General features: G+C 35.2%; 1 protein-coding gene across 1 annotated transcript; it reads right to left on the reverse strand.

Annotated features, from left to right (window-relative positions):
• Positions 1–7,208: 7,208 nt before the first annotated feature.
• On the reverse strand, positions 7,209–9,325 carry LOC127120281 (UDP-glycosyltransferase 72E1). The gene has a single exon (XM_051050691.1). It carries the CDS (start codon positions 9,155–9,157, stop codon positions 7,673–7,675), a length of 1,485 nt encoding a protein of 494 aa, XP_050906648.1. The 5' UTR covers positions 9,158–9,325; the 3' UTR covers positions 7,209–7,672.
• Positions 9,326–10,635: the final 1,310 nt, after the last annotated feature.

A 10,635-nucleotide genomic window follows, 5' to 3' on the forward strand; every position in this document is an offset into this window, starting at 1 on the left:
AATTTATGAAGATGAATCTATCTCTAATTTTAACATTGGACTTAGAGACATTGTCAACAATTCATTTACCATGGGTGAGAAGATGTCATAAGAGAAACAGGTCAGAAAAATCCTCAGATATTTGCATAAGAAGTTTGACATGAAGGTAATAGCTATTAAAGAAGCTTTAGATTTAAGCACCTTGAAGGTTGATGCACTCATTGACTCTTTTCGAACCTTTGAAGCGACTATAAATGGAAGATCAGAAAAAGAAGAGCAAACATATAACTTTTGTGTCCAACACTAAAGAGGGTGAAGATCAAGGTGGAGAAACTTTTCCAGAGGCTATAACCCTTGTTGGGAGAAAGGTAAGCAACTCCTTAAAGAAATTAGACAAAAGATGAAGGATAAATGTTCCAGACAATGTGTTAGACATCATTCCCCTGAACACAGGAAAATGAATGAAATGTTATGAATGTGAAGGGTTTGGACACATTAAAACTAAATATCATACTTTTCTAAAGAAACCAAAAAATGGATTGTCAAACACTTGGTTTGAATCTGATGATGAGAGTGGAAGAGAAATAGTTGATAAAGTTTTGGCTTTTACTGTTTCTTATGATTATTATAGTGAGTCTAGTTATGAAGAGATGTCAGTAGAAGAACTTGCTGAAACATATAGAGAGCTGCTCACTGAATGTAAATAATCTTGCTTGAGAGAAGAAAAACAAAAGAAGACCATAAGTGATATACTCCTTGAAAAAGAGAAGCTTGATTCAACCATTGAAGGTATGGAAGAGGAAGACACATTGTTAAAGTACAAACTTGACAATATGACAAAATGTATTCGTATGTTGAACAATAGTTTTGATATGTTAGATGTGATCTTAGAGATTTGGGAGAAGAAGGTTGTAGGGTTTGACTATAGTTCCATGAACAGAAAGGTCAAATTCCCCACTAAGAAGTTAGTTTCTCTTGAAAAGAAAAATGAGTTTCTGATGAAGGACCACATGTCCCAGCATCCCACTCAACATGTGTCCCCTCACAACAAAGGCAAGAATAAATCATCTTGGAGGTGTTATCATTATGGAAGATATGTCCATATAAGACATTTTTTCTATAGACTGTATGGATATCCTTAATCTTATAGCCATCTAAGGCATAACAAAAGGAAAGATAAGAAAACTAAAGCAAAGAAAGTGTGGAAACCCAAGAAAAATATCACTTGTCTTATAACTCCTACACCTCTTAGAGTTCCCTCAAAAGAAGATTGATATTTTGATAGTGGATGTTTAAGGCACATGACTGGTGAAAAGAGCTATCTTGAATAGTTAAATCCTTACTCTAATAGTTATGTTAAATTTGGTAATAGAGCTAGAGGAAGAATCAAAGGTATATACAAATTGGTTAGTCCAATTTTTCCTTGTATTGAAGGATTAACTGCTAACTTGATCAACATAAGTCAACTATATGATCAAGATCTAAATGATAGCTACAACAAGTCTGAATGTATTGTCTCTGGAAAATATCATGAGGTGATAATGAAGGGTTCAAGATCCAAAGACAATTGTTATAGGAGGAACCCTCAGCCCCCATCTAAGGTTAATATCATGAAGGAGATCATATCTGAAGATGATGTCAAGGGGTTTCCAAAACTCAAGATTGAAGAAGGTAAACAAATTTATGTGTGTCAAGTTGGGAGGAAAACCAAGATTTCATATAATATATTTCAACATCTTACTATAGTTTCTAAATTACCAATTATGGACTTTATGAGACTCATGCAAGGAGTTGTCAATGAAGGGAAGGCTGATGGTCAGGCTGGAGGTCCTCCCAACATTGAACAACCAATGGTGGTTTAGAAGAATAAGCTAAATAATATTAGTGATTATGGCTATCGAAAAACTTATAGTTTCTAAATTTGTTTTGAAAAATTTATGGTGAGCGGAAGTAACCTGGATCGAATCGTGTAACCGAACCGCTATCGAAAAACTCGGATATGCATATATTGACTCAAAGTGATGATAATGACCAAAAATTAATCCCAACATTTTTAATCACAATCAATTGAGTGCAATGCTACAAGTAGGAACTATTTCCAATGATAAAAACACACAAAAATACTATTGAATCAAATTATCGAACACCTTGTGTGCAATCGATTTAGTTTAGAATTATGTATAGTTTTATTGATCTTCAAATCCAATCACAATCTAAAGGATTGTGATCTACACAACAAAACCTATTTCAAAAGGTTTATAAAAAAATTATCCAAACTTATTGATCGCCAATCGATGATTTCAATAATTTGCAAGTGAAAAATAAAAGATATATATATATATATATATATATATATATATATATATATATATATATATATATATATATATATATATATATATATATATATATATATATATATATATATATATATATATATATATATATATATATATAGAGAGAGAGAGAGAGAGAGAGAGAGAGAGAGTACACGAATTTGTTTAGGCAGTTATACAATCGATCTCGCTATGGGCATGTTTGCCATCAATTCGAACTAAAATTGAGATAACGAAATTAACATTACTTTGCAAAAGTAGTATACAAGAGAAATGTAGCAATCCAACCCTACAAATCCTAAGTTTGATTTTGATTCTGACACTTTCTCTTCCCTAGTTCAAAGCTTGATTCATCGTCTCACGCTACTTCTTTCCAAGAACCTTCAGTTCTTCAAAGCCTTCAATCAATCGAATACAAATTGTGAATTGTTGTAACCCAAGATTTACCAATATGATCCACCGTTCCATGCTACTCCTTTACAAGGACCTTCCGTTCTTCAAAGCCTTCACTCGATCGGATCCAAATTACGTAACCTTGTCCAAAACCTTCAAATCCCTAATTAATCTTGAAGGAAAACCCCTGCTCAATTTTCATATTTAAAACCCTCAAAGATCTTAACCCAATTTACAATTCAATTAACCTAAATTGGATGTTATCAACCTATTCTAGATGACACTCGAACAAAGAATGATTATGTGTAGTTTGTTTGTGTATATACATAGAATGGGGTTGAAGATGATGAGAACACTTTGAAATCCCAGTTTCATGTAGGTTTACTCTAGCACCTTACTAGCAATGTTGTATGTATGAAGTATATATATGCATGCAAGTATGAAGCAAAATGAATAGAAAACAATGCAAAATTTCAATATTTTTAATGTATGTGTCGACCTATACAAGTCATGTGTCGGCACATACGATGCATGTGTCGACCTGTAGAGGCGGTACATCAAACAGAAGCTTACATGCTTTAAAAATGAGTTACATGTGCCAACATGAAGTTCATATGTGTCGCCTATAAAAAAACATTTCCTTTTATGTGTCGACCTATAACACGTATGTGTCGACACATAAATTGTTTTTCACATAAAAATCAACTTTTTATGCATGAAACCTTTTCTTTGATGCATGAAACCTTTTCTTTGATACATTAACCTTTTCTTAACCTTTTACAACATGTTGTTATGCTTCCTAATGCTATGATTCCCAGTTAGACTCAGAGGATATCATCCAATATACATAAACGCTAAAATATCCTAGTTTTAACATCATACAAAATACATCTAACCGAAAGTTGCACTCACATAAACGTTGGAGCTTTTTCACCTTAACTTGTTGATGCTACTTCTATTTTGGTGTTCCTTGTTTTATGTGCTCATGTGGTTTGATTATATGGTACATGTTCCCAATTTGAATTATTTTGGGCTGAAGATGTGTGATGGTCTGATTGGCTGTTATTTATATGTCCTTTGTCTCTTTTGAGGCAAAGAGAGGGAGAAAAATAAAAGGGCACACTTCTTTGATAGTGTTTGTCTTGTGAGCACTAGTTGTGGTGAAATATTGAAGAAGTGTTTAAGTTGTGCTTTTTCTAAAAAATAGCCAAAGTAGAACATAGATTGTTGTTTCTTTGATTGGCTTATTTTTATAGGAAAAACATCAAGCAAGATGTCTGGAACATGTTTTGGGACATCTTGGTGCGAAAACTGCTAGTATTATATCTAGTTATAAAATCTCTATTGATTATGGAACGATCATAAGATGTCTTTTGGATGCAATTTGTTAATCCAAATTAGTTTGGAAAAAAGATTTAGATTTAGAAGATTGATTGAATTGGATAAAAGGTTTAATTGGATATGCTTGAAGGAAATTCTGGTTCTCTGTTCTTGAGATGTTTTGTAGTATTCCTATAGTTTTTTCTTCTTTTCATGCCTTTTCCAAATTATGAAAAAAAAGGGAGTAATAGTGTGTTTAGTGGAGTTGTGTAACTACTGTCTTGACTAATGGCTTTGTGATATATAGGGATTTACTACTGACTTAATACATCCTGTTGTGGTTAGTACTGACTGATTTGTGTGGTACTAATAATATGGATTTTATGTGCACACCTGCTGAAGAATTTGGCTCATCTACTATGTGTAGTTGTATCATCGTGTGTTAGTATTAGCTTCTGAACTTTGACTATTGACTACTAATTATGGGTGCATGCATGAGTGATTGTATGTTAACTATTTATAGGATCATCTTTGTGTGTAACCTGGATGATGTGTAGCAACTACTATGCTACTGATATGTATTTTTGCCGCTCTGAATTCTACGGGTGATGTATGCTTTAATGCTCGTTCTTCTACTGCTGCTGATGTTTGGTCTAAGTATATATTTGATACTTAACTGTATTTTAACTTGAAGAGTTATTTTGCCAAAATTTACTAAAGGGGAGATTGTTGTTCCTTTTGGGATTGACTGCATTAGGAAAAATAACATGAAGTTTGTTCAAGTTATTTCTAGTATATAAGGGACACATGTGGAACACGATGTTCCAACATGTGTGTTGTAACATCTGGTGTCTGGAAATAAACAAATGGTATTGTAGTTTTTGTTCAGAATTATACTATCCAATATTTGCAAAGAATAACTAAAATTTATGGAGAATAGTTAATTTGAGTGTACTGGTGTAGCATATGGAACACGATATTCTAGCATGTGTGCATTGCAACATCTGGCCCTCGTCAGTAGCCCATGATGGATGTTGCTCGGTGCAAAATTTCTGATTGAGATTCAGTCAAATTTATTGTAGATCGTTTAGCAATGTTTGTTTGATTTGTTTGAAAACTATTGAAGATCAAATCAAGTTTAAATGGAGATTTAAATTTAAATTTGAATGCAACAAATCATATATTTAGGAGATTTGTATGAAGCATATCAAATTCGACAAGATTCAACTATTATTCTGAACGAATTTAATTCAGAGATCCAAGAAGAAAAAGCTCAGAAGGCATTGTTATATAAGGAGACTTAATTCTCATGTTTACTTGGGGGTTTCTGTGTTAGATTTATTTCTTAGTGACTAGGATTTGTGAGTCTTTTGTTTGTTGTATTCCATGCTAATGCTATCACTCATATTATAAGGTTTGGTGTTGGATCTAGTTTGTGTACACCACACTATGTTTCAGTAACTTGACATAGTTTTTATTTGTTAGTTGAGTTGTAAAGCTTTGTTCCAAGATACTAATTCTATAAGCTTGAGAACAAAGTGGTTGTGTGGACTGTACATCACAATATTACTTCAGTCATATGGCATATTGTTGATACTGATTAGTTGAGTTGTATTCAACATTCTTAAAAATTATTTATTGAGTTTGTCACTTGGAATTAGTGATTAAAATAAAGTGATAAATGTTCTTATATTTAGGGGGAGAGCTAAATAGAAAGTTACTATGATTAGGAAGAGGCATTGAACATCAACATGTTCATAGAAGACTAGTTGTACTAATTTGAAGTAGTGAATTTCCTTTCTTGAATAGAGAAATCCACCTGACATAGGTGTGGTTTCACCAAACTAAGTTGCCAATCTCTTGTGTTTTTTTATTGCTTTGTGCATTGTGTCATTGTTGTTGTTATATTGCTGTCATACTGATTTAACAAGTTTAACCAATTTTCCTAACACTTGTCCTCTCAGATTTTTTTTAATAAATCTATTGTTGAATTTTATAAATAAAAATATTAATTAAAAAACGAACGTCTCATTGATTTTCTATAAAAGAAAAATATGAGAGTGAGGGTAAAATTGTTTGAATTTAAAATAAGATAATAATTTTATGAATCAAAGTAAACTTGGAGGAACAAAAATATAACTTAACCATTTATTTTTTTGGTTTCTTGTTTTATTGGTAACTTTTAATTTGTGGTCTATTTAATTGATAATTGTCTCTTAATATTATTTACTAGTTGAACTTCAATGTTGTCTGTCTAATTTAAATTTCAACACTAAATTTGATCGGAAAATTAAAAAATTTAAGATTTTAATTTTTCTCCCTCTCCTCATTCTTCGTCTATTTCTAAATTGTTTTCTAAAATTATAGAGTATGAATGTGAATATGAAAATCTTAAAAAAAACTTGATATGTTAACTTAATCTCGAAAAGAAAAAGTCTTGATAAAATTATTATAAAAAATCACAATTTTTTAATTGTAAATCAGAATATTGTTAATGTTGACATTTATGAATATTTTGGAGTTTTTTATTAGAGATCTGTTTTAAATATTATATCAAAGTCTTTAAATCGTTTGAGACGTTCAAGAACTTAAAATTTATTATATAAAATAGAAATTTGTAAATTTAAATTAGTTGGAAATAAACATGATAAAGACTATAATTTTATCCTAGCATGCCGTATGCCAGTGATTTTAATTAGGGGTGTTCACGGTCCGGTTTGGATCGGTTTTGAGACAAAATATCATCCGATCCAAAATATATAAAGCATACGGTTTGGTTCGGTTTTTGGATGACAACAAGAAAAATCCAATCCAATCCAATCCAATTTATACGGTTTACTTCGGTTCGGTTGAATCGGTTTTATTCGGTTTTTAAATCAACACTGTGAAATTTAAAACGAATATATTTCAATACCAGTTACAATTATGCCACCAACGTCTACTAAGACAATATCTAATTTTCATATTATATGGCTATTTGATGTCATTGTTGCAAAGATTCATTATAATATATGGACAATATCTATCCCAACGAAATAGACATTGCTGTAATAAATATTTTATATGGAGACCTGCTTACTTAGTGCTTATAGGGAGACTTGTAATATAAATTAAATATATGACAAATATATATGACAGTAACATACCAAAGCTGCATTAAAGTGAATATAATAATAAAACTTCAAGAAAAATATCAATGACAGCATAATTGATAGTTTCAAAATCACAGCCTGCAACATTGATAGACAAATTTTGCGTATAATTCAAAATCTGAATAGGGAAACTACAGAAGTGATTGAGATTCTCTAGAGAAATTAGTGGTGGCTAACATAATTAATTTAATAGGATGAGTAAATGGAAGTAATACCGGTTCGGTTTGGACCGGTTCGGTTTTCATGAAGTCAACCGTAAACCGAACCGAACCGATCGGTTATGCAACATGGTGATCCAAATACATCAAAAAAAAATCGGTTTTTTTGGATTTCGGTTTTTTCGGTTCGGTTTTTGGTTTTTTTTTTGGATTGGATTGGATCTGAACACCCCTAATTTTAATTAAGGATAGCATATTATTAAAGGAAAACAAAACTTACTATTAAGTTGATGAAGGAAAACTCAAAGAGCAAATTAGCTATAAAAAATATTGCCTAAGCACCCCTAGCTTTCACCTCATCAGAATGATTGACATAATCAAGTTCACATTCTTTTGCCATCTGACAAAGCGATTCATAAGAAGAACCAAACCCAGACAAAGCTTTCTCTCCACTTACCTTATACTCTTTAACTTTAACCCTCATTGCTATACCTTCTTCATCCACCATCACTCTTCTAATCAGCTCCGCTATATGTTCCCTAAAAACGACCCCTCCCTCCGCCACCGTTGCCCGCACCGCAACCCCAAGCTCCTCAGACAACATAGTAGCATTCATCTTCTGTTCTGCATAAAGCGGCCACGCAACCATCGGAACACTGTTAAGGATACTCTCCAACACGGAATTCCAACCGCAATGCGTCACGAAACCACCCGTCGCAGGATGTTTCAAAATCTCAGCCTGTGGGGCCCACAAGGGGACAACAATCCCCACATCCTTCGTCCTGCTCACAAACCCCTCCGGCAAATAATCTTCCACCATCGATCCATCACCACCCTTCGTCGCGTCGAAAAACGCCGCAGATGCATCACCTTGCACGGGATGCCGCACCACCCAAACAAACCTCTGCTGACTCAGCTCTAACCCGTGAGCCAACTCTATCATCTGAACTTCCGACATGGTCCCACCACTCCCGAATGACAGGTAAATCACCGACTCAGCCGGTTGCCGGTCAAGCCAACTGAAAATAAAATTCTCACTTTCTCCCTCCTTCTTCTCCACCGGTTCAACCGTTCTCACAAGCGGTCCAACCGGATAAACCGGTCCTTTTGCAAACTGTCCCAAAATATCATTATCAATAACTGCCTGAGTAGTTTCTGGTTCCAGATCCTTCCACGTGTTCATCAAAATCCCATCAACGGACAGTATATCTCTTGCCGCGTTAACGTATCCGTCGTGAATAGGCCCCCAAGGAGAAACAAACGTTTCAAGTGTATCTTCAAACCGAACCGGTTCACAACCCGGAATCAAAAGCGGTTCATGATTATTAGCGTGCCTTGAAAACGCTTCCTTAGTGATGAAAGGAAGATACATGGTAACAGCAGAAAACCAAGCGTTGGTGGCAAAGAAAACGTAGGTAGACATGTTTAGATCACGTGCCATGGGTAAAGCCATAAAACCGAAGAGGTCCACGATGAGAACCGACGGTGGAAACTTCATGGATAAGATTTGAGATCGAATAAAAGGAATGGATTCAAGCATAGTTAAGGTGATCCTTAAACCTAAGGATGGGTTTTTTGGGTCAAGTTTGTCGGAGACATCGACAGGAGGTGTAAAAATGATGTCGAGTCCATTAAGGTTGGATGTTTGTTGAAGAATAGGTGATTTTGTTGTTTCTGAGGAATTGGTGGTGGTTGTGACGACGAAGATGGTAACGTGGAAACCGTGGTGAGTAGTAAGACGTTTACCTAATTCGACTGTGGGAGTTAAGTGTCCTAGACCTGGGCTGGCTAGAAGAGCGGCATGTGTTTTGATGGTCATCGTGGTTTTAAAAGCTTATTACCTCTTACAAACTGAGCTCAGTTTCTTGCATGTCTTGCTCGTTTTAAATACTACAGATTTATTCGTGGTGAACAGGAAGAAGTTTATTGGATTTTAAGACTACATGTGTAACCGCAGCCCTATATTTTAATTTTCTCCTGCTAATTTTTTTAATAAGTATATATTTTATTTAAATATTAAAACAAAGTATTTGATTGCACATTTTTAAAAAGATTTTGTTTAATAAAAAGGTTTTTTACAAAAATAACCCACTTTTTAAAGGAAATTCCCAAAATACTTCTGATTTCAAAAAAATTCTCAAACTATCCCAATTTTAGGAGGAGTCGCCAATTGAATTGGAGACTCCTCTTAAAAACTGAATGAAGGCGCCAATTGGATTGGATAGGGCAGGTGCCCTAGCCAATCCAATTGGCGCCCCTGTATAGGGTTTAGGAGGAGGCGCCAATTCAATTGGAGACTCCTCCTAAAATGCAATTTTTTTTGGTAAATGGTATATGTGATAGATAAGTTTGATATAGGACCACTTGATATTAATAAAATTTGCCGTTTACACAAAGAAACCTAATGGTGATGACCGGGATCACCTAATCGACCTCTGGTCCCACATCCTCTAGCTACCCTAACCTGTGGCCCTAACCCACGTTGACGATTTTTTACCGGTGTTTGAGCATCTGAGGGGCCAGGAGCGTCACTACCAACTACAGGAGAATGTCTGTTGAGGTAGTCAGACAAGTCGGCATAGTCTTCAGTATGCATCGATGGTGTACCGCCGTAGCTAAGCTCATGACCCATGCCAGAGAAGTTGGGATGTGGTTGACTCATTGATGGGCGACCGGGACGGTTGAAGAGAGACATGAGTGTGAACGATGCGTCGAGGAAAGGTTGGAAAGGTTGTTGGGGTGTTTGGTAGAGATAGGGTTGTTGGATGTTTTGGTTTTGTGAGGTTTGGGCTTCTTGGCTACGGTAGGAGGAGGGGCGGTTGGTGTTGAATGATCGTTGGGCGTTTTGGCTTAGGCGACTTTGGTAGGGTGATGGGGTGGGTGCGAAGCGATGTTGAGTCTCAGGTTGATGGTCAATTTGTTGTTGGTGGTATGGGGTATGCTCTTGGTATTGGGGTTGGGTGTATGGAATATTTTGGTTGTATGTTTGTGTGTTGGTCGAACGGAACGTTTGACGGACAGGGGGTTGTGTGTATCCGGTCTGACACTGTTGTTGGGGGTTTGATGTTGAGGTGTCAGGTGTGTAAGTCATCTGGCATGGGTCGTACAAGTACATATCCTCGGTGATGAACTGAAAACCAACCGATTTGTACCAAGCCATATAAGTACGACTTGGTTTTTCTTCAGTTGGCATGACTACGTCAGTTAACACATGGTCACGACGGTGCTTCCATTTGCGACACTCCGATCTTGCGAAGCTTTGCCATGGATTGAAGTTCCATTGGTCGTTAACTTTGC

This window comes from Lathyrus oleraceus, chromosome 2 (assembly GCF_024323335.1).
Source record: "Lathyrus oleraceus cultivar Zhongwan6 chromosome 2, CAAS_Psat_ZW6_1.0, whole genome shotgun sequence".
NCBI classification, from domain to species: domain Eukaryota; kingdom Viridiplantae; phylum Streptophyta; class Magnoliopsida; order Fabales; family Fabaceae; genus Lathyrus; species Lathyrus oleraceus.

Coding starts and splice junctions, on each gene's coding strand:
- LOC127120281 (XM_051050691.1), bottom strand. CDS start 9,157: ATGACCATCAAAACACATGCCGCTCTTCTAGCCAGCCCAGGTCTAGGA.